This window comes from Triturus cristatus, chromosome 11 (genome assembly GCF_964204655.1).
Source record: "Triturus cristatus chromosome 11, aTriCri1.1, whole genome shotgun sequence".
Taxonomy (NCBI): Eukaryota; Metazoa; Chordata; class Amphibia; order Caudata; family Salamandridae; genus Triturus; species Triturus cristatus.
Genome location: NC_140594.1, coordinates 80,023,078 through 80,047,852, shown reverse-complemented (window position 1 = coordinate 80,047,852; position 24,775 = coordinate 80,023,078). Strand labels below are relative to the sequence as shown.

Here is a 24,775-nt window from a genome sequence, read left to right as displayed (position 1 = left end):
TGTCCTTAGCTAGTTGCATGATGTTAAGTAAATGTAAGCTGTAATTAGGCAATAGAGTGAAATTTGGTTGTATACAGTACTCCGAAATTAAATTTTAGATTTCAAATTCCTGTGTTCAGTAGAAATTCCAAACTACTCCCTGCTGACTACTCCTGTTTCTGTTTTCTTGACATGCACTGCAAAGCAGTGTAAAGCCAAATCTTACACATATTCAGAATCCAGATTAGTATTTTGAATTCAGATTTCTCAGGGAGGCTTCCGAATGTCCCGTCTAAAGCCTAGAGCTCCAGTTGGATTTTCCAAACTTCATTTCGATCCCTGAGATTTGGATTAGTGATTCGGAACACAGAATCGGTCATTAGGAACTGGAGTTGATCATTTGGAACTTGGATTGATCACTCAGAACTGGTATTGGTAAACTAGAATCATAAAGGGTCACTTTTAAACTTAGTTGATCATTTGGAATTTTGATTAGTAATTCAGAATACAAATTCATCATTCGCAATCCAATTGGTCATTCAGATTTCTAACTGATGACTTTGAAGTTTATTTCTAAATGATACATGTTCAGGATTTGAATTAGTGTAATTCTGATTTTCCCGTGGGGCATGGCTTGGCTGGCTGCAAGGTGGCCGCACTTTAAGTGGGCTCTGCCGGCCAAGCGAATAATCCGCCATCATCCTGCAGACCGCCTCGCCTTACCTGTAACCAGCCTGCTTTTTCGGAACCAGCATCGCCTGGGCCACAGATTGCTTCCGCTCCTGACCCCCAACGACGTCTGGGAGCCGAAATCTGCCACCCGGCTACCACGCAGGGCACGCGCCTCGTGGCCGCCCCGGACTGGCGTCTCCTTCACGGCGGCGGTTCTGTGATCGAGGGACCCCTCAACGCCTGCTGGACGCCGGTGCACCGCCTCCTGCCTGCCCCGGTGAGTCACTTTGCTGCCGTGGCCCTTCCTGGCGTGGTTGGGGGCCCGTGGTCTGCTCCGCTTGGCCTGGGCCTTCGCATTAGGGGCCTGGTGGTGCTAGCTGTGTGCCCCCCGTGTCTCCTCGCTAGTGGGTCCCCGGTCGGGCGGGCGCTCCCAGCGGCGTGCGGTGCATCTCCTGCTGTCTGGCGCTTCCATACTCGCTGGGCCCTCACTCCAGCTCCTGCGCCTTCGGACCTGCTGCTCCTGTCCTCCGCAGCCCTTCATGCTCCTGCCCAGTTTTCAGCGCCCTGGGCCTCCCGTTGGGTGCCACTCAGGCCCGGAGGGCCTGTATCCTGGTTCTTGGGCTAGGCGCGGGGCCCGCCGCTCCACGTTGGGCTGCCATTCGCGGCGTGATACTGGTGCCGCCATCTCGGGCGCTCCCCTCTTGCTGGCCTCCTCATTGGCGCCTGTTTCCCTGGATCCTCAGAGATCAGAGGGGGCCTGGGTGCGAACTGTTGTGGCCTGGGGCCCTGCTTCCTGGTGTGGGTCTCTCCAGCTCTCCCCCGCTACCATGGCTGGACTGACTGTCTGTTGCTCGCCTGGTCATCCTGGGGGGCCTCACGCTTCCTTGCTCCACCGGGCGCCACGCGGATCCACCCCTGGCCGCGGCGCCGCCCCAGCGTCCATTTCCACGACCCTGCTCAGCCGCTGCGGCCCCAGGGGCTCTGGCCTGGCGGTGACCGACTGCATCTGCCCTTCGGGCGCCTCCCCCCCGGCTTTGGACCCTCTGGCCATCGGCGCTCTGCTACCCTTCTGCCCGCTGCTCCTTTGTTCGCCCCCTCTTCCTTCTGCCCCGGCGCCCTTGTCAGCACACCATGGGGAGGACGGATCCGCGACAACCGAAGCTCGCCTTCGACCAGCGTAGGTCGACCTGCCAGGACGGCGCTGGGTCGGATGGCGGCGATGGGCCGCCCTCCATCGATGCACCTCCGGCCCGTGACGATGACCTAAAGGCCATCATTCTGGATGTCCAATCAACGGTCACGGGCATAGCCTCACAATTGGACCAGCTCTCCGCCCGCCTGGACTCTGTGAAGGCCCGCGTCGACTCTCATGATTCTCGCCTCCTCCAGGCCGAGTGCCGGGTCTCCGATTCCGCCTCCTGAGACCATCACAAACTGGCGCAGATGGACAAACTCCTAGAAGTTATTCGCAATAAGAATGAGGACTTGGAGGCGCGTGTCTGCAGGGGTGTATGCTGATCCTTGCCATGCCCTCACGGGATGATTCCCTTCTCTGATTTTGCTTCCCCTTCACCAAGTTGTGGGTTGCCTGGGTGGGTTCTCAGCCTGATTGGGGGGTTGGTGTGGGTGCGGGGTGGTTGGGCTTTGTCACTGTGTTCGGGACTGTGGGGTTGGGGATGCGGGTGGGGGGGGGGTTGTTGGGGTACAGTTCTTGACTTTGCTAGCCTCGCTTTGGTTCCCCCTGAGAAGGGGTTTCGGACTGTACAGTTCACCGTATAGGCTCTGTTGGGGGTGGGGGGGGTCGTGTCTCTGGTTGTTTCTTACGTCACTTTGTTTGGTTACATGGTTCTGCTCTTGCAGGATTTTCTGGCTGCTTCTCTGTTTCACCCATGTGGGGCCACGTCCTTGCATTCCACCTCCATTCGTCTCTGCTAGGCGCATGTTCCTACTCCATGGCGGTCCGCCGCCTCGTGTTCTCTCCCCTAGGTCACCAGTCCTCCGCTGCGACCCTCGGCTGGCATCTGTGCTCTCCCCATGCTCCAGCCCGACTCCTCATGCTACGCTGGCCCGGACACACTTGACTACCACCCTGCCCGATGGCCTTTGGCTCCACGCTACCCTCCCTTGCCCCTCTCCTCCCATCATGACTGACATCGTATGCTGGACTTGGAATATTCAGGGTTTGAACGACCACTGTAAGGCCAGGCTCATTCACTCCCACCTGCACAGACACAAGGTCGACATCTGCCTCCTGGAGGAAACTCACCTCCTGTCCGCTACCTCCTCCAGACTACAGTCATGTCACTAGGGTGAGACGCATTCCTCTTTTTACTCTTCCTATTCCAGGGGGGTGTCAATATTAATCAGACGAGGGCTCCCGTGGCAAACCACGCAGGTTCTTGTGGACCCAGACGGCTGGTACGTCTTTCTGCAAGGCACGCTCTTCTCCCAGCCCATGATTGTTGCTGCTGTGTACGGACCTATTACGGACGACCCTGACTTCTTTTCTCAGGTATGGCACCTTATCTCCCCCCTGGGCCCGGCTGCCATCCTCTTGGGGGGGGGGGGGGTGTGACTTCAATGTCACACTCTCAACAGCCCTGGACCGCTCAGGCCCCCACTCTCTCCACCCTCGCTCTGCTGCTCTATTGCAATCTCTTTTTACCAAAAACGCGCTCTCTGATGTCTGGCGTCACTCTCTGCCCGTGGCTCGAGAGGGAACGTGCGTGACTGGTGCCCGTGGCTGCTGGTCCCACATCGATCTCTGGATCGCTTCTCCCGATGCCCTCAGTGGATCTCCTCCTCCACCCACATGGCGTGCAAATTTTCCGACCATGCCCCGGTCCAAATCTGTTTTCATCCCCCTGACTCCCCCCGACGTGCTTTTTCATGGCGGCTCCCCCGAATGCCCTCAGCGATTTCCGTCTTCTGTGCCAAAATTCAAACTGCAATCACTAACTATTTTGACCTAAACACGGGTTCCGTGGACTCTGTGCCTACCCTCTGGGAGGGCTTCAAGACAGTGATTCGCGGCTCAGGCAGCCAACCTTGGTCTGTAGACTCTTGCGAACCTGAGGGAGAAGCACACAGAATTTACTGAGGAGGCTGCCCGGGAACTCTCCTTCCTGGGTAGAGAGGCCCGTGTGCGTCGATTTGGCAAAGGCGATAGACCGGGCAAGGCCCTGGCTAACCTTTTGCGCCCCCCTCACTCTGCCTCGTATATCACAGCCCTCCGGGACGGTGGTCCCCATCGGACCACCTCTCTCGTTGAACTCCAAACCCATTTCATAGATTACTATTCCCACCTCTACTCTCCCTGTCCCCCTTCGATGCGAGAGGCCTTAGAACAATATTTCAACACCATTTCGTTTGTCTGGCTCGAGGGCCACCACCGTGCATACTAGGGAGGAGATACTGGCCGCCATAAATAGCTTACCCAGCGATAAGGCCCCGGGTCTCGATGGTTTCCCTGCCTCTTTTTATAAAACATTTGCTCAGCTCCTCGTGCCACACCTGGCCGCCATGTATAATGACTCTTTCGACACGGGCACATTTCCCCCTTCCCTCCGGGAAGCCATGCTCACGCTCCTGCTCAAGCTGGACAAGTCCACCGATTGTTGGGAGTCCTCTCCTTAATTAATATCGACAATAAGATCTTTGCTAAGCTGCTAGCCACTCGTCTACTCCCCCTCATGCCTCTTTTCGCTCTCCCAGACCAGTTGGGCTTCATACCTGGCCGCGTCACTTCTCATAACCTAAGAACCATTTTCTCTGTGCTACACCAAATAAACCCCAGTCTCCCTGCGATGGCGGCTCTGCTCGATGCCACGAAGGTATTCGATACGCTCGAGTGGCCCTTCTGTTTATTCTCCTGCCACGTCTTGGTTTCAGGACCTAGTTTATCCGCAAAGTCTTTCTTCTCTACACCAGCCCCTCCGCACGCCTTCGAATCAACTGGCAGATGTCGGATCCCATCGCGATTGGACGTGGCACGCGGCAGGGCTGCCCTCTCTACCCCATGGCCTTCGCGGTGGCGATGGTGCCGCTGGCGGCCAGACTCCGACAACACCATAACCAACGGGGCATCGGTTTCACTGCTCGATCTCTCCTCCTCTCTATGTACGTGGACGATATTACGCTGTATGTCCGACACCCCCAGTACAACCTCGGCCCCCTAGTGCGGGAGGTCATTAGATTCGGCGGACTATCGGGCATACAAGTCAACTGGAGCAAGTCGGTCTTGTTCCCTCTCGCGGACGCCACCCAGTCTTTCACTCCCGACTTCCCCTTCATATGGGCCTCCGGTCCAACCCATTACCTCGGGATCTGTAGGGACCTGGACGACCTCTGGCGGGCCAATTTCAGTCGCGCGGTCGACTGGCTCGAGACCAAAGTACCCCATTGGAACCGACTCTCGTGGGCCGCATCGCCATAGAGAAGATGGTAGTGCTCCCGAAGTTCCCTTACCTGTTCTTAAATGTCCTTATTCCGCTAACGGCCCAATATTTTCATAGACTCTGTTCTCTCATCATTTCCCTTGTCTGGGCTGGCAAGCAACCCAGGATTGCCTACGACATACTTACCCTCCCCATGTCCCCGGCATGGGTGCTCCGGATTTCCGACTATATGCTCTCAGCGCGCAGGCGAGTTTTTTCCACTTTTTAGTCCATCCTGCCCCATATCAGCCGCACGTCGCAGTCGAGGCCGACCACGCGGCCCCGTGGCCTCTGTCCCGTGCCTTATTCGCGACGGTTCGCCACCCACGGGGTGAGGCCGACACGGTCGAGAGACTGCGTTGGGCCTAGCAGGGGCTGCGCCGCCTCTCCAACGCCCCCGTGCTTTCGGCCTCCCACATGCCGATCGTGCGGCATCCTTCCTTCCCCCCTCTGCAGCCGACTGGCATGACCAAGCATGCCATTCGCCTGGGACTCGCATCGCTTTCTGACCTCTACCCCGGCGAGCACATTTACTCCCTTCCGGCCTCATCCGGAGAGATGAACACCCTGCTTTTCCATCAGCTTCGGGCCATATGCAAAGCGCTCCATCCCACATTCCCTCAACCTCCGCCCTCGCTTCCTGCGTTAGACTTCATATACACGTCCTCCGCTACCCATAAGCTTGTAACAAAAATATATGCCCTGTCGCTGTTGGCCTCCTCCACCTCGACCGAGCGTGCACGGGCGGCGTGGAGTGCGGATCTTGGTATGGACATCCCCGAGGCCGATTGGAGGAACTGTTGGAACCAGACCAAGAAGCTGTCTCCCAACTACCGCCTCTGTCTTATACACTTTAAATTCCTCCACAAGTTCTATCGCACCCCGCCCAGCTACACAGGATTGGACTGATCCCCACCGACAATTGCATGCGCTGCTCGGCCCCCGCTGTGGACTTTGCCCACCTGGCCTGGCTATGCCCTAAGTTGTCGACCTTCTGGCTGGAGGTCTGCGCTGCCATCTCAGATATCACCACCACCCCAGTTGTCCCGGACCCCCGCTGTGCCTGTTGGGCTTTGTCAAGTTCTGTCTGGATGCCTATCGCCGTCTGACGGCTATGCTGTTGGTCCTTGCGAGGCACAGGGTGGCTATGTGTTGGGGCCGCAGACTGGCGCCTAAGTTCGCCCACTGGCTAGAAGACGCCTCGCAATGTCAGACCCTCTTATCTGAGTTTTGGGACCTGATGCCTGCCAGGTCACGACCACCTGATATATGGGGGCTCCTGGTGTCTTACCTCCACTCCCGTCCCCACCCGAGCGGCGCTGCATCTCCCGCGCTCCCCCGCCGGCACTTCGCCCGCGGCGGCCACCGGCTCCGGTCAGTGTCCGCCTCACTCCCGGTCTGTCTCCCCTACTGGCCGGCTCCGCATGTCTCCCCACAGGGCCTTACGACCCCCCTAACGAGCCCTGCGAAAGTAACAGATGATTGTACCACACAGGTCCAGACATCATGCTGATGTTTTGTGTTGTGGGGAGGTGGGAGTCATGTCATACTGTACTGACCTAATGCCTACTGTAACTTGCTGGGACTTGCCTTTTTCTGGTGGAGTACATGGATGTGATGTGCTAAATGTAACCTTTTCATGTGTCAGCAGTCAATAAAGGTTTTTTGAAAAATAAAAATTTTTAAAAAAGATAAATCTGATTTTCCCAAAATTCATCTTGTCAATCTATAATGATATGCTTGAAAAAGTGACCTTTTTTTTAATGAAGTTTGAAATATACTTGATTTTGGTTAGTTGGAAATGTCTGCTTTGTCTCCCTGTATGCTTGTTGGTTGTTGTGCGTACCAATCCTTGCCTTTTTTGTGTTAACAGTATCTGGTGACATTCCACACAATTGATGCAGATGCTCCTGAGCTAAGCCACATCCTATGCTGGGCCCCAACAGACCCACCTACTGGCCTTTCGTACTTCTCAAGCATGTACCCACCACATCCTCTCACTGCGCAGTATGGTGTCAAAGTGCTGCGCTCCTTCCCACCGGTAGGAATCAATCTTATTCTAAACAACTCAAAACTTGGTTCCTTAGGGCGAATAGAAGTATGCTAACATATGTGTGTACCATTGTTAGGGTTTGTCTATGTAAGTGTGTTCATGGATGTCACAATACCCTGCCACACCTGCAAGGCACTTTATTTATTGCAATATTGATTCCCTTTTTTCCTCGGTCTGTACTTTATTGCCACATTTCTACTGCAATACACCATTCTAGAGCGATGCCCTGCCTCTTGTTTCAGTGCCCCTGTGGGCTGTACTGCTGTGCCTCTGCTACTGCACTTTCTGTCAATATGTGGTGGTGCGTCATCTCTGCCACAGTGCTTTGCCGCCACAGCAAGGCCTTTCTCTCCTGTTGTGCCCTGCCTGTCCTGCAGTGCTCTGCCTCTGGGATGGCACAAAGTCTCTTAAGTACCGTTCTGCTTTAGTGCCCTTTATCTTTGTCAGTGTTTGCCTCTGAGGCAGAATGCCTCTCCTGCTCTAGTGTCTGCCTTGTGTGAATTCCTCCTCTTATGCTGTAATGCATATCATGTACTGCATTACCTTCTGTGTTTCCCCTCTTTTGCTATATGCAGTGCTCCTCTTTCTTCTGTGACATCCCCCGCACCCTCCCAATAGTGTAGCACCACTTCTCTGATACAGTGTCCCAACTCTGCCGCTGGGCATCTTTCCCTCTGTGGTGCCCCTTTCCTGCTGTGGTGCCCCTGCTGCAGATATTCTTCTGAAATGTCCCTCCTCTGCTTGAATGCCCCACATATGCTGCACTGCCTTATCGTTACATTATTGACCCTCCTCTACTACAGTGCTCACTCTGCGGCAGTGCTCCTCCTCTGCTTCTGGGACCGTGCATTGGTTTGGCTCCACTCATCTACTGCTTTGCACCTCCTCTATTGCTATGTACCTCCTCTGGGGCCATGTCCCCTCTGTGTTCCTCTGCAGCGGTGTCGTTCCTCTGCAGCGGTGTCGTTCCTCTGCAGCGGTGTCGTTCCTCTGCAGCGGTGTCGTTCTTCTGCATCAGTGTCGTTATTCTGCATCAGTGTCCCTCCTCTGCAGGTGTGCCCTCCTTTGCTGCCTTATCCCACCTTTTCTGCCATATCACTCCTCTGCCGGTGTGTCCCTCCTCGGCTTCTGTGCTCTTCCTCTGCTCCTGTGATCCTTCACTTTTGTTATGCTCTTCATATGCTATGTGCTCCTTTTCTGATGTGGATCCCTTTTCCTGCTGCCCTTCTCCGCTGCAGTGCTCTATTGCAGTGTCCATCCTCTGCTGGGTTACTTCACATCCCATGCTGTGCCCTGCTCTCCTCTGTGGGCAGGCTACATGTGCTGCCATGTTGTCTAATGCAAAAAGAACAGATGATGGATGGAATGCTGAACCAATCAAACATTCATCCCTAGTCAATGATCTGGGTTAAATCCATCGTTTTTTGCATGCCACGCCATTCCAGTTTAGACCCAGCCATATGCAAATGGGAACAGTCCAGCCCCAACTGCCAGGCCAGGTACTCCCTGGACCAGAAACATGCATCCTGGAACCGGTTTCAGGGTTTCACCCCTCTTCAGCCAAGCTAGCTTGAATCTGGTGGCATATCGAGCACAGGACTTGCGTCTGGGCATCCCCTTCCCACTTAGAGCAGCAAATGCAAAAAGAACAGATGATGGGCGGAATACTGAACCAATCAACCTGGCTTGGCAGTTTGGGCTGGACTGTTCCCATGAGGAGTAGGGTCAAGACTGATATGCATATGGCTGGGTCCAAACTGAGGTGGCATGGTGGGCAGAGGAACGATGGGTTAAACCCAGATCTTTGTGATGGGGGGTTAACGTTTGCATTGTTCAGCATTCCGTCCATCATTTGTTCCTTTTGCAATGTTGTCAAATGGCATTAATGCCTCTCCTCTTCTGCAGTTCTCCGTTTGTGCTGTGCACTTCTTTATCAGTGTCCTGCCTTTTCATGAGAGACTCTGCTCCACTATAGTATTCAAAATGAGCTGCATTGCACTCCTCCACTCCAAAGTACGACCTGTCCTACAGTGTCCTGCATCTACATCACAATGATACTTTTCAAGTTTTTAGCCTTTGCTACAGTGCCCCATCTTTGCATCACTGCCCAGCCTTCATATGACTCCTGTAAGTCTTCTCTGTTTTTGCTGTCCTGAGGTACACATTAGACCTATACTCTTCTGTTCTTGTATTTTTAGGATGCCATCCTCTTCTACATTCCACAGATTGTACAAGCGCTGCGCTACGACAAGGTAAGAGCTCATTGTCCGGGTTACCATCATCAGAGAAACATCTACAGTATTTGGCTTTATGCTATCATTCCCTTTCTCCTTCTAATTTGTTTTGTTTCCTCACTATTTAGTTCAGATATTGCTTCTGTTCTACATCCATTGCCCTCCCCACCCATAAACCTTGTTAACATAATTAGCAATTGACAATAATTGAAAATGCTTAAAACTATTTTTTTAAATAAATATTCTTTACAGTTTGACTTGCTGTTTTTAGCGGATTACACTTAATACATTTTCCTACATTTATGAGTCCTCTGTGCAAATATCGTTTATATCTGTTATCCACATTTGTGCTTTTAATGTCTGTAATGCATGCATACGTTACTCACATGAGGCATTAGATGGCTTTGGATAAACTATCTGTATGTATATCTTGTACGTAAACGTTGTCGTGTAGCTTAGCTGCTGTTGTCACTCCTCCTCCGCTGCCCTGTTAGTTGATTTCTGAAAACGCATCTGGTACATATGAAGAGGGATGTGGCAATCTGGAATAATGTGTCTGTGAGTGGAGCTTTCAGGTTGCTTATGAACTTTTGTTGAAGAGTGTTAATCAACGACAATGAGAAATGTTCATGTAGCAGAGTTGGTTCTTTACGGTCTTAGCATCAATACCTGGCCTTTCTGTGCTGCCTGTAATTTGCCCGTCGTCCTTCTTTTGACTCCACTTCTGTTTCCAAATAGATGGGTTATGTCCGAGAATACATTCTGTGGGCTGCTGCTAAGTCTCAGCTCCTTGCTCATCAGTTCATCTGGAACATGAAAACCAACATCTTTCTCGATGAAGAGGCACACACTAAAGATCGTGAGTAATTTGCAGGATTATGGACATTGTTAGATCGGTGTCACGTTCACAGCTTTTCCTGAGCACTTTGTCAATTCTTCTGCAGCAAGAGCTTTTCTTTCTTTGTCTTTTTTGTCGTCTGCTGCTGTTTTTGTCTGTTCGTTATCAATGCCAGCTTTTAGTTCTTAGGCCACCATGCCCAGTGATAAAGCACACTAGCAGTTGGTTGCAGGCAAGCCAGGTACATCCAAAGACACTTCTTTGGCTGCCCGTCAGTTGTGAAACATCGCTGCTCAATGTGCTCACAGTGGCAGCGCTGATTCACTGTCTTGCCAGACCTGCTAGCTGCAATCAGTCGTCATGAATGTTCTTGGAATATCGAGCCAGAAAAAGATGGTATGATGGTGCTGCACTGTTGTGGGACGACGGCACTCTCACTGAGTAGATCCCTGAATGGTCTGGGTACATTTTTTTTTTTTAAACTTTGTTTATTGAATTTTATCCCAAAACATTACAGTCATACAATAACCATAAGCGATGTTTAGTGGCATTTCAAGTCATAAATCAACACAGCAGAACATCCATTGCGTTTCCAGGTTGCATGTGAACAGCAATACATAAGAATGGCATGAGTCTTAGCCCAGGGACATGGGGCAGTAACAGCTAGCAGTAGGGTAATACACAAGTTAAGTGTTCAATGAAAGCGTGGGGTCCCGCAGATGGAAGTCCCCTATGCATTATACCTCACCCAAGGCGTGACCACTACCCATACACCACGAGGAACAGGTATGCAAACCAGGCAACATGGCGTGGGGATCGCGGAAGAGGGATCAGAGTGGCTGCCCAGGGAAAAGGGGAAGACAGGGGACATGAGAACACAACCCCCACCCCCGCAGTTCTGCAACAGTTCATCCGTCACCCAGCACAGGATGTGCGTCAAGAGCACCAGAAGCAGAGTCATCATTGGCCAGAGGGGGAGCATCCTCCGTCAGGGCTCCCGGGTATTGCAGTAGGTAACATTGTAATGGCCCCCAAACATCAGCAGGGCGGGATCGTACAGGGAGCAGGTCGGAGTATGTCAGTATCTGCTCTTGGCAGTAGACAAGGTCTTTAAGCCATTCCTTAAATTTCGGGGCCCTCCCCCGACCCCACCGGCAAGCTATACGCCGTTTCGCCAACAGCAACGCCGTTGTGACAAATTTGCGACTCGCTCGCGGAATATGTTTGGTATATCCCAATAGCGCCTTTACCGGCTCAGGCACAAGGGGCAGGTCTACCATCCGCGAGACGGCAGAGTACACTTGAGTCCAATAGGTCTGAATAGCAGGGCAGTCCCAGGACAGGTGTAGAAAGTCTGCATGAGGAGCATGACACCTCTCGCAGGTATCCGAATTCTGCAGCTGAAATTTGTACTTGGTGACCGGTGTGCAGTACAGGCGATTCAGGAATTTAAAGTGAATGACACGGTGTCTACTGCTCGCAGAAATCTGTTCTGTCTGTATGCAACAATATGACCACCTGTCATCCCCCAGCTCCAGCCCCAACTCCCGCTCCCATTCCCCACGGGCCCGTGAAGTGTCGAGTGCAGTGTCAGAGCGAACTGTATGATACAGTATGGAGACCAAGTGGGAGGGCGAGGATGCTTGTAGGACTCTATGCAGTGGACCAGTGATTTCGGGCTCAGCCGGAAAAGTCTGCAATATAGACCGCATTCCATGCCTCAGTCTAATGTAAATGAAAAGCTCCAGAGGGGTAGGCGTGTATCCGTCGAAAAAATGTTCCCGGTCGCGGAAGCGCCCAGCAGAGAATAGATCTCCCCACCTCTGAATCCCCAATTTGTGAATCAAATCTTGGAACAATCTCTCTTGTAGAAGGGGCAGCTGCGGATGGTAGGCAATGGGGAGAAGGGGCGAATACAGGAATGAGCTCGCCACTCGCTTAGATATCTCCAGCCACGCCCTCACTGTACCCTGCAAGGCGTTATAATTCGTGGTATTATGAGGAAGTGTACTATGCAGTAGGCCACGCAGGGGCAGAGGAGCCGCCAGCCAGTCCTCCGCGGCGAGTTGGGGCATAAATGCAACGGGGTGAAACCAGTAAAACGCATAGTGCGCTTGAGCGCAATAATAATATAACTCCAGGTCCGGTATATCCGAACCACCCCGCGAGTATGGAGAAGTCATCACGGCCCACTTCAGCCTAGGTCTCTTCCCACCCCACACCAGCCGAGTCAATTCCGAACGCAAACGAGTGAAAAAGTGCCGGCCCGGGGGGAAGGGGATGTTCATAAACAAATATAAAAGTCGGGGGAGCACTACCATCTTAATCAAGGCGGCACGTCCTGCCATCGAGAGGGGGAGTGTAATCCAACGGTCCACACAGGAGGAGACGTGCGTCAACGCCGTACCGTAATTGGATCGCTTTAGTTCCTCCCTGTCACGAGAAATCTTAATGCCGAGATATTTTACGTCAGACTCACACCATTCTATGGGATAGTCAAGTGAGAACGTCCGACATCCATCCGTCAGATGGAGGATCTGAGACTTTGACCAATTGATTCGTACGCCCGACATCTCACCGTACGTTATGAATTCCCGGAGTATCGGGTTCAGGTTATTTTGGGGGACGCGTACATACAAAGTAATGTCATCTGCATAAAGCGACAGCAGTAGCTGTCGCTGCTCGCAGAACAGTGCCCTGTGTTGATGACGTTGTCGCAACCGCGAGGGGCTCCAGCGCCAGTGCAAATAAGAGAGGAGATAAAGGGCACCCCTGCCTGGTCCCACGGGCGATTCCGAAGGGCTCCGATGTCCTACCATTGATTAAGACCCTGGCACAAGGGCCACCATAAAGGATAGCTATCCAGCCCAGGAAAACCAGGGGAAAGCCCATACTAGTCAGCACCGCTACCAGGTAATCCCACTCTAGGGAGTCGAACGCTTTCGTCGCGTCCAAAAAAACTGCCACCATCTGGAGGCCACATTCTGTAAAGTTGCAAATAGCGTGCGCAAATTGTGCGACGTTGCCCTACCTGGTATAAAGCCCGACTGATCCGGGAGTACCAGTCCCTCCATGAGGAGCGTCAACCGGTTAGCCAGAGTTTTAGAAAGGATCTTTGCATCACAGTTAAGGAGGGACAGAGGCCGATAGGAGTCAGGGGAGGTCGCCGGTTTGCCCGGCTTCAAGAGGGAGGTAATTAAGGCCTCTCTCATGGTAGGGGGAAGTTTCCCCAGCGTGTGGGCTTCCTCAAACACCACCTTCAAAATCGGGGCAAGGATATCTATGTATGATTTATAAAACTCGATCGGGAGCCCATCGAGCCCCGGGGCCTTCCCCGAGGCCATTTGCATGATGGCCTCGCGAATTTCGTCAATCCCAAGCGGTGCCATGAGGAACTTCCTTTGTGTGTCAGAGTGTGATCTCCCCCAAATATTGACCTAGCTCCGGCCGTTCAGTGTGAACGGAGGAGTATAGTTCAGTATAATGAGCAACGAATGCTTGCATGATAGACCGGGTGTCCCTGTGGAGCTCCCCCGAGCTACCCTGGATCTCGAGGACTTGGTTGTTAAAACGAGGCGGCCGGATTGCCCAAGCCAGGAATTTACCCGGCCGCTCTCCCTCCCCGTACCTGCGAGCATGAAAGTATTTCCCCCTGAACCGAACCTCTCTGTCCGCAGTTTCTTTATAGTCGGACAATAGTTCGCGGAACCGGGCCTGCGCCCCAGCATCAGTATGAAACGTGGGGGCGGTCTCCAAGTCCTTAAGGTCAGTCTCAAGCTTACGGAGGGCGCTACGCAGAACCCTGAGGACTCCCACCCCTTTCGAGATGCACAGTCCTCTAATTGTAACTTTAAAAGCCTCCCATACCACCGCAACACTATCCACCGTGCCGCCGTTGCGCTGGAAGAAGCTCTCAATTTCCTGTGCAATTTCGGACCGGAAGACGTCGTCTAGCAGGGCAGTGGGCTGCAGTCTCCATGACATCGGAGAGCCAGCGAGGTCAGTCAAGTCGACGCTCAGCAGGACAGGGGCATGATCGGAGTATGTGCGAGCAAGATGTTTTACCCAGCCTATCATGGGAGCAAGTCCCGGGGAAACTAGGATGTAGTCCAGCCTCGCCCACGTGGAATGCGCGGCAGTCCAGTGCGTGCCCTCCCGTGTCGCCGGGTTCCTAGAGCGCCACGTGTCCAGCAAATGACGCTCAGTAAGGAGGTCATGCACATATGCCTGCGAGCGGGAGTAGTGGTGTGGGCCGGGGTTCGCCCTATCCCTCTCGGGGTCAACAGCAATGTTAAAGTCACCTCCCCACACTAGGTAAGTGGAACCGATGCGTAAAATCTCCCCCCAGAGCGCCTGGAGGCAAGACGGATCATCTGTGTTGGGACCATAATAGCACGCTAGAGTGAGCGTGTCCACGCCCATGCGTCCCCAAACAACACAATACCTGCCCTCTCGATCCATCCGTTCGCCCATGTGCACAAAAGGGGTATGCTTCCTAATGAGGATGGCCACCCCACGCGAATAGGTGGAGTAAGAGGAGAAAGTACGGTGCACAGCCCAACGTGACGCAAACAACACAGGCCGGGAGGGGTCCAGGTGCGTCTCCTGAAGGAAGGCTACCCCTATGTGATGCCTATCCAGGTATGCCAGGACGTGTCTACGCTTTCTATGGTCTCCCAAGTCCCTCACATTCCAGGTCAAAAAATTAAGCTGCCCAGTAAAGTCCCTACGTATCTGCGGATCGCTCATGGAAAAAGAGAAGACTCAAATATAGCAACACAATGCAACCACCGCCCCCCGAACAATGTGAAGAAGACAATGCCAACAGCGCCACATACCATTCAAGACTAGCATACTTATCAAATCCCCAACTCCCCCCCCCACCCCCCACCCACAGCAGCATCCCAAACATGCTATCTGGACAGTCCCCCACCCCCCCACCCCGAAGCAACCCTCCCCTATAGCAAGTGCCATATGGGAGCAACATGTAAACTTAAAGTCAAGTGGGTAATACCCTTGGGAGGACAGTCTAGGTGAAAACACAGTAAACCCCTTGATCTAGAAGAGTGCGCCCAGCCAGGGGCCGAGCCCTCTCCATGGACAAAGGGCGCCCAGCGAAACGAAAGAGTCCTGAGAGTCTGGTACAAGCTAAAGAAGTGCTGAACTCCGATAACATCCCCTCACAGTTAACACAACTAGGTCCATGGGTCCCCATACCAAGTCTCACCATGGCAGACACGTGCAACACCTTACCAGCCGACAAGCAACAGTCACAGTGGCTACAGGACCACGATCCAGCACCATCATCCTGATGCCGGCGAAGAGGGGCAGTCCAGGTCACGTTTCTTGATTCGCTTCAAGAACTCCTCCGCCTGTTGGGGTTTAGTGCAAAAGATTTGTTTCCCTTGATGAGTGATGCGCAGGCGGGCCGGGTAAAGAAGCGCATAGTCAATTTGTGCAGCTCGCAGTTTGTGCTTGACCTGGACGAATTTCTTCCGCTCCTCCTGAACTACCGGGGTGAAGTCTGGGAATATGGTGAAGGCTGTGCCGCCGTAGGATAGGGTCTTCTTCTCCCTCGCCGTCCGAAGCGCGACATCTCGGTCACGGAAGTTCAGCAAGCGTGCGATAATAGGGCGGGGGGGAGCCCCCGGCGGCGGTTTCAGGGCCAGAGATCTATGCGCCCTTTCGACGATGAACTGGGGTGATAGGGAGTCCGTGCCCACCACCTCTCGCAGGAGCCCCTCCACATAGTCCTCCATCTTGCCCGTGTGGGTTGATTCTGGAATGCCAATTAAACGAATATTGTTCCTCCGACTGCGCGCTTCCAAGTCCTCATTTTTGGCTGCTATTACGTGTAGGACGTTGTCCATGCGCGCCACAGTGGCAGACAGTTCCGATGTGCGATCTTCGGTGTCCGAGATACGCCTCTCCGTCTCTGTGAGGCGTTCGCCATGGCTGTCAACCTTATGCACAATCGAGTCCATGCGGGACTGCATGGAGTCCATTTTGTCCACTATGGTCGCTAGACTTTGCCGCATATCCAGCAGTATGGACTTGACATCCTCCCCCGGTGAGGGCTCCACCGACGTCGACCCCCCCGCAGCGGGCTCCGGCTGCGACCTGGTCGGCTTCTTGGACTCGAAAGTGAGGCGAGGCTGACGACTGTCCGGCTTCCCCATGGCGGCGCTGCCAAGCTGCCCACAGCAGGATCGAGGGCGCGTCCGGGCGAGCCGGGCCGCAGGCAGGCCACGAGGGCAAGAAGCAAAAGGGGGGAATGTGGCAGTGCAGGGGAGGGGGGAAACCTTCAGACCGTGCAGCGGGTCACAGGATCATCCACAATCCCACAATTCGACCCCCTCCACCTGCCATGGGGGACCCCGCTGGGGACCATCCTCCGCTTCGGAGACCGATCGCGATCACCCAAGCAGACCCCTCATCTCCTCAGCAGGCAGCTCCTCACCTGTGCGTCCGGGGTGACCGCTGCGCCAGTAAATGAGAGCCAGGTGGGCGGGGGGTGGAAGGATCCGGGGCGAGCCCCACAGGTAGGCACCGCAACCGCAACTCACCAGTCAGGGGGAGAAGGCATGCACCTCTGTCCGGCGCCTCCAGTCCAATGGCCCCCTTCGCAGACCCGCCACTCCCCAGCGCGGGCTCCACAAAGCAGGCACCGGCGCAGGAGGGCCAGCGAGTAGTACACCAGGCAGGCAGGGCCCCGTACCTCCGTCGGTCCGCCGATCCGCCGGTCGGTCAATCACACCCAGTGGGCAGGCAGCCAGGCATCAGCGGGGGGGGGCGAGAGATCCCCACACGTCGAAGCGAGCGGGGCAGCACCGCACCGCAGCAAGGATCAATGGAGGGCAGGACAGGCGGGCGCCGCGGCCGCGACATCAGCCGGGCGCACCCGTCACCGGTGCTAGCGCCCGTCGGGCCCCCCGCCACCACCTAGACCGTCCTCTCGTCTCCGGTCAGGGGTGTCCAGTTTGGCACACTTCGATCCCCGCAGTCGCGCCGTAGGGCCGCCGCCCGCGGCTCCGGATCCGGAGGTGGGGCCTAACGTCCACGTGGGAGGCACCGGCCTCTCGTTGCGGCAGCTCCCCGTTCTCGGCTCCAGTGGGACGTCCGCCACAGCCGGCGCGGTCCGCAGCGGCTCCCCAGGCCGATATCACCGGGCCACGAAGGATGAAAGAGTGCTCAGGCTGCAGCAGGGATGTCGGGCCGTCCACGCAGGTCCGTGCAGGCAGCAAAAGACGACTTTCAGGCAGGATTATGGAGGATTTCGTCGCCGGGCTGCGGGAGCTTCACCCAAAGGCAGCCATTCCGCTGTGCGCCACCTAGCGCCCCCATGGTCTGGGTACATGTGGCAGGTTGAAGGACAGTGGTTCTCTCCATACGATTGCACTTGGACTATGAAATGCTGTCAAAAGTTGCTGTTTATTGTAGATTATTTTTTTGACTTGAGTTGCTTGTTAATTACCAAATGTTCTTGTTCAGCAAATTGAGTCCTGACGGATTTTGACATTTTCTGTCAGAGATTTCATGCTGCTTCTCTGAAAAGAGCTTTTATCCCCAATCCCACCCCTTTGCCCACTTCTTTTTTTTTTTTTTTTTTTTTTTTTTTTAAACCGTTTATTGCAATCTCAAATAGTTACATGTATGGGCCTACAACCGTCTGGCCGGCCGCTAGAGTGGCAGAAGCATATGACATATATACAGAAAATCTCTTGGCGGTGCAAAAAGGTAAATCAGGAGATATCAGTAGTGCAGGCCACATAACTCCAAACCCACAATACGGTTTCCTTTTGTCGAAACACAACAACACAAAAAAACCACACCCGCAAGGCAACCCGCGATCCCAAGTGACAGAACGCGCTCCTTAAGTGGGGGACCCCAACCAATCGCCAAACTTTGAAGAGGGGAATGAGAACAGATCAGGGACTGGGGAACCACGTGCCCGTGGCTGGGGGAGGGGGTCGGTTAGGGGGACGGAGCTGGTGAGGCAGCCGGCAGCAGTGGCGGCTCGCAAATACCCCCGCGATAGGCGTTCCAGGGGCCCCAGATTTTCACCCACGCCCCAGGCTTACCCCTCGCAACATACACCACCTTTTCACGAAACATACACCAATCCATGTGTTCTTTCCAGGCCGACACCGCCGGGGGCCTCTGGGATCCCCACAATTGAGCAATGTCACGCTTAGCTATCATGTATCCCAGAGTCACCCACCGCGTCTGCGGAACCGAGTAGTCAGTTGGCTCCCACACATTCAGCAAGCATCTCCTCGCTTCAGGCAACAGCGCGACACGCGTAACCACTCGCAGGACATCGTGCACACCACGCCAGAATCGCTCCACCTTTGGGCATTCCCACAGAATATGCAAGAAAGTTGCCAAAGCACCACAGCCACGCTTACACAGCCCATCCCCAGCTAAGCCCATACGTAGAAGCCTTGGCCCCGTCACATAAACCCGGTGGAGGATCTTAAGCTGGACGAAGCGAAGGCGAGCCGGGATGGCCACCTCCTTCGGAGAGGCCACCGCGGAAATCCAGTCCTCGTCGTCCAATTCCAGCCCATCGGCAACCCAGGCCTCGCGGAGGCCAGTCAGCAGGCCCAATCGGTCGTTGATCAGTTTTTTATATATAAGGGAGATCGTGCTGTCTGGGACATGGCCATCCAGCACTCTGTCCTCCAGGGGGGAAGACTCCGGAATGGACGCGACATCCGGGAAGACGGAGCCCAGCGCGTGGCGGACTTGCAAGTACCGAAAGTACTCACTGCCTTGCAACTGAAACTCCGTCTGCAGCGTCTCGAAAGTTTTGAATCCCCCCCTCGTCCAGAGATCTCCCACTGTGCTGATGCCGATCGTGTCCCACTTCTCGAAGCCCTTCGAGGTCCACAGGGAGCCCAACCTCGCAGACGCATATAGCGGTGACGCCCGGGTCAAACGGTCCTTCCACCCCATAGCTGCGTTAGCCGCGTGCCATACACGCACCATGACACGCGTCGGTCCCGTCAGGCGAGGGTCCGGCGCGCCAGAGTAGAACGCTCGATTGTAGTCGCCACCGGGCAGGAGCATCTTGTCCATTTCAAATGCCGGGTTCAGGGCGGGCCCGTAAAGGCCATGATTAATCGCAGCTAGCTGGGAGGCCCAGTAATACCGTTTAATATCCGGGAGGGCAACCCCCCCATCATACCACGGGAGCGTCAATTTAGCCAAGGCAATGCGTGGCCTCCCGTCCCAGAACAGGCGACGCTGCAAACTCTCCACCTCACGGAAGTAGCGCGCCGGGACCAAGTCCATAGTGTTCTGGAGAGCGTACAGAAAGCGCGGCAACGACATCATCTTAAACAAGGCCGCTCGGCCGAGCGGCGAAAGCGGCAGACGCCGCCAACGCACCACGTCCTCCTTCAAGCGCTGGAGGGGGGGTAGCAAATTCCGCTCGTAGCGGGCCTCCGGATCCAGAGTAATATATATACCCAGGTACCGAAACCCCTGGGAGGCAATCTGGATCGGACAGTCCCGTGGTAGGACCGGAGCCTCCCCGGCAAGCACATATACACAGGATTTCGCCCAGTTGATGACGAGGCCTGAGTTGCGACCGAATGAGCGCAAAACATCAACTAGGACGATCAGTGATTTACGCGGGGAGGCGAGATATAGAAGGATATCATCAGCGTAGAGGGACACACGGTCCTCATGCTCGGGGGTCCAGCGGAGACCACGGATGGAAGGGTGCCACCGCAGCCACTCCGCCAGGGGCTCCAGGGCCAGTGCAAACAGGAGAGGCGACAGGGGGCAACCCTGTCGCGTGCCCCGTCCCAGCGCGAATGGGGCCGAAACTCGTCCGTTCACCACCACCTGCGCCAATGGGCCGGAATACAACAACTTGACCCAGCTGATGAAGCCCGGTCCGAAGCCGAACTTCGCCAGCATCGCCCAAATGTATGGCCACTCGAGCGTATCAAACGCCATGGTGGCGTCCAAGGACGCCAAGATGGCCGGTTCCCGCACGAACGGGACACGCGCGAGCACCCCGTGCAAGCGTCGCAGATTAAGGGCCGTGTTGCGATGGGGTATGAAGCCGGACTGGTCTTGGTGGACCAAATCGCCCACCACGCCGACCAGCCGGTTGGCGAGCACCTTGGCGAGGATTTTGGGCTCCGCGTTCAAGAGCGAGATAGGCCTATAGGATGTGACCCGCTCACGGGGTCTCCCCCCCCTTGTGGATCACCACGATCGTGGCCAGACGCTGGTCCGGCGGAAGGGAACCCCGCGAGCGGGCCGCCAGGAACATCGCGCGCAGGTGGGGCGCCAGTACATCCGGTCGCAGCTTATACATCTCGATAGGGATGCCATTGGGGCCCGTGGCCTTGCCAGATGCGACCGAGCGGATAGCAAGGGCAATTTCGTCCGAGGTGGGAGGAGCGTCCAGCAAATCCCTGTCCTCCACCGAAAGGGAGGGCAGCGCGATGTCCCGAAGCAGGGCATGGGAATCCTCCTCCGAGCAGGGAGAAACCGGGGAATACACCTCGCGGAAATAATCCGCGAAGCAGGAGACAATAGCGTCCGGCTCGGTGACACACACACCATCCATCCTCTCGATCAACGGAACCACACGACTCGCTCTCTCCTTTTTGTCCAACCACGCAATCAATTTACCAGCCTTATCACCCACATCATACAGTCGCCCCTGTTGCTCTCTATTGAGGCCCCTGGCCGCCTCCGTGACGAGGGCCCTATAGGCCGCCTGCTTGAGGTGTAGAACATGCAATGTGGCATCCGTCACCCCGCTCCCCAGGTCACCCTCTAGTTCAGTAATTTCGGCCTCCACCCGGGTTACCTCCTCCCGCTCGCGCCTCCGGGCATGGGAGATAAAGGAGAGGGCCTCCCCTCTGAGAACTACCTTAAAAGCCTCCCACAGGGAGATAGCCGAAGGGACAGACCCCACATTCTCCTCAAAGTACCGCTGCAAGGATTTGATCAATTCGGCTCGAATAGTGGGGTCGCGCAGGTACCAGGCATTGATTGGGGCTACCCTGCCCTCCCCCCTCGGGAAGACATCAAAGTGCAACAGTAGTGGGGAGTGATCTGAAATACCCCGCGCCAAATGGCGCACCTCTCCCACTCTCCCAGCATAGGCCGCAGGGACAAGGACATAATCAAGCCGCGAGAGGCTACCATGGGCACCCGAATGGAAGGTGTATTGCAGCTGCGCGGGATGCTTTAGTCGCCAGCAATCCACCAATCCTAGTGTATCTAAAAGGCCGGACAGCCACGCCTGTGCCCGGGGGAGGTCCCTGGGGGGATGACGATCCATAGACCCAGAAGCCACCGCATTGAAGTCCCCCCCAACTACCAGAAGCCCACCCGGGAGGTCAAGGAGGAGGCGCCCCAGGTCCGCAAACGTGGTAGATTGCAACCCCGGCGGAACGTACACTGATACAAAAACGACCACTCTGCCCTCCATTCTACCCACCAAGACAGTGTAACGTCCCCTCTCATCATGGCGCACCTCGTCAATCTCCAATGGGAGCGAGTTCTTAATCATGATGCCCACCCCCCGCGAGCCCGAAGTGAAGCCCGAATGGGCCACCAAGCGATAGCCTCGCCGATTCATGGCATGAAATGAATTACCTATAAGGTGTGTCTCCTGCAGAAAGACCACATCTGGTGAAATTCGTTTCAGATACTGCAGGACCACACCACGCTTAATCCTATCCCCCAGTCCGTTAACGTTCCATGATAACACAGTCAAATCCCTACCCCCCATCATACATAGAAGCCATCAGTCGTCCCCCAAAGAGCATCTCGAAAACAACAATACAGTAAAGGGTTCGCCTTGCGGTGCAAACAAACACTCCACCCCCACCCACCCATCCCAACAGAACTCCCCCCTCCCTGCACCCCTGCATGAGCCCAGACAGCCCCCCCAAAGTGCAGTGTGCCTGTCGCCCCATAAACGAAAAACTAACTAGTCCCCCAGAGGAGGAGGGAAAGCCCCCAATGGACCCCGTACGACCTCCATAGGAGGGGAACATACACGATCAGTGAATGGTAACCGGAATGTTGTCCAGAGCAAGGCCTAGTATTCACCCCTCAGTTCTGATCCGGCGAGCCCTCCCCGCCAACCGCGCCCCCCCCCACCCCCCCGGCCCCGATCCCCAGGCAGAGTATCCAACCAGTCCCCAGCCGCCTCGGGATGGTCAAAAAAGTGCGTGCGACCATCCACCTCCACCCTCAGCTTAGCTGGAAAAAGCATTGAGTACTTAAGGTTCAGGTCCCGTAGGCGACGTTTAACTCCGAGAAAACTCAGTCTCTGCTTTTGGACCGTCGGAGTAAAGTCGGGGTAGAAATTCACGTCCATATTATCGAGCTTGACCGGTCCCTGTAGCCTGGAAGTCTGGAGGATAGCGTCTCTATCCCGAAAGTTAAAAATCCGGGCAATGAGAGGCCGCGGCGGGGCTCCGGCCTTAGGTCTTCCTCCGGGGACCCTGTGAGCACGTTCCACCGCAAAAAGTTTACTCAGCCCCCGGGGCTGGAGACGGGTGAGGATCAGGTCTTCCACAAACAAATCTGCCGCCTCCTCCTCCCGTCCCTCCGGCACCCCGACAATGCGAACGTTGTTCCTCCGGGCCCGACCCTCGGAGTCCTCCAATCGACGGTCCATCAGGGCGCTCGCCTGGCCAAGCCGGTGCACCTCCTTTTGAAGGGCCGCCACGTCTGTAGTGAGACTCGAGGTAGTGTGGGCCAGGGAATCGACCCTGTCATTTGTTTTAGACAAGTCGGCTCTCACCAGGCCCACATCCACCAGGGCCGAGTCTATCTTCTGCGCCAGAGTATCAAAGCGCTGGTCCACCTAGGCCTTCATCTCGGCAATGGCGCCCATGACGTCCCGGAGGGTCAGATCCGCGGGCTGAGCAGACGCCTCAGTCGGGCCCGCGGGGGATGTACGCGGTGCCTCTGGAGATCCCTTCTGGAGGGTGTAGCGGTCCATGCTGTTAGACTGATGTGCCGGGCCACGGCGGGTCGATTTCACCTTTGCCCGGTCGCCATCTTGCTTTGTGGACATGTCGCACTCCCAAAGTCGTGCCAATCTCCTCGAAAGGGCCGATAAACCAGTTCACGGGTTCCGGGGGGGGGGTTGACCACTGGACCGCAGGACAACTCACAGCCGGCGGGTCAGCCGGGCACCGGGACAAGGCCACACCACCGCACCCCGCTCCGCAACCCTACCTCGCTTGAGGGCAAGGAGGGCGCAAAAGCGAAAGTGAAAGCGCGGGGTACGCGAGTCGCCCAGCCCTGCCCGCCGCTGTTGTTCGCTTTGTCCCCGGATCGCCCCACAACTCCAATCCGGGGGGCCGGCGCGGAGAAGGCCGCAATCTTCGATCGGTGCTCCCACCGGTGTCCGGGGTCCGATTCGAAAACGGAAAACGGGTGCCGCCTCAGCTCGGGTACACAGACACAGTCCCCTCATCAAAGACAGGATATAATCAGGATTAATTCAGGAGGTCGCGGAGGTGCTCGGGAGCTTCGCACCTACGCGGCCATCTTGGTTGCGCGCTAGGCTCCTCCTCTTGCCCACTTCTTGGCATCTGGTAAACTACTGTTAAGAGTCCAAAGCGATCCATTTTCCGCTAAAGTCCACAGGACCCAATAACTTGGATTGGCTTGCACATTGTCTGACCTCTTATTTTTGTATCTGTGCATGTCCAAAAGGTCAGTGATGCCTTCTGGAGATTGACATTTTTAACTTTTTGTTACATCCTCCTCAAACGCTCACAGCTTCATTAGAACATTGAAAAAGAGGCTTTGGCCATGTCCAGGGTGACTTTGATTTCCTTATAAGCTTGCACCCGTCTCCTCAGAGTGGTTTCTCCAGTAAGAAGAGTTTCAGTAGACGTATTTCCCTGGCGGTACCTGTCCTTTGCCTCCATTCCGATCCCATGTTCTTATAACCACCACTATGAAAGCAGTTGTACTTTGAAGACTGTTCAACCCTTCGCGCTCATTGGTGAAGAAAGATCCGTCATTCCGCTTTGTTTACTTGATCTGTTGTGGTTTGTTTACAGCTGACATTGGAGATCTTTTGGAACAGTTGATGGAAGAGATTACTGGATCACTCTCTGGTCCAGCCAAGGAGTTCTACCAGCGGGAGTTTGATTTCTTTAACAAGATCACCAACGTCTCTGCCATCATTAAGTGAGTTTTACATCCACACACTGGTTACTTTCTTTCACTTTCTACTGAGCATGCCAGTAAATGGCAACCATTTTTTATTGTGCACCTTTCTTCATGGTACTGTAATAATATCATATGGATTCTTCTAGCTGCAGATTCCTTACTTTTGGATATCCCCAGGTGCCAGACTGGAACTTAAGTTTTATTTATTGCAGTGCTCCAGCTTGCTGCAAAGTGGCACCGTGCGACTCTACTTTGGCTCCATACTGACGAAGTGGCGCAGTGCAGCTGCACGCTGACGCCAGTTCCTTAATTTCCATATCTTCCGATGCAGATCAGCAGCGGTACTCTCTTTTGTCAGTTTTCAATGATTCTGAACTTTACTACA

At 55.0% G+C, this 24,775-nt stretch overlaps 1 protein-coding gene across 4 annotated transcripts in view; it reads left to right on the top strand.

Annotated features, from left to right (window-relative positions):
* The window catches only part of PI4KA (phosphatidylinositol 4-kinase alpha), a 548,133-nt gene that overhangs the window by 442,419 nt on the left and 80,939 nt on the right, over window positions 1–24,775 (top strand). For all 4 annotated transcript variants that reach the window (XM_085633226.1, XM_085633227.1, XM_085633225.1 and 1 more), the window contains 4 exons: window positions 6,961–7,128; window positions 9,339–9,392; window positions 10,113–10,233; window positions 24,279–24,408. In XM_085633226.1, the coding sequence (XP_085489352.1) occupies window positions 6,961–7,128; window positions 9,339–9,392; window positions 10,113–10,233; window positions 24,279–24,408 (473 nt within the window). The remainder of the gene's footprint in view (window positions 1–6,960; window positions 7,129–9,338; window positions 9,393–10,112; window positions 10,234–24,278; window positions 24,409–24,775) is intronic.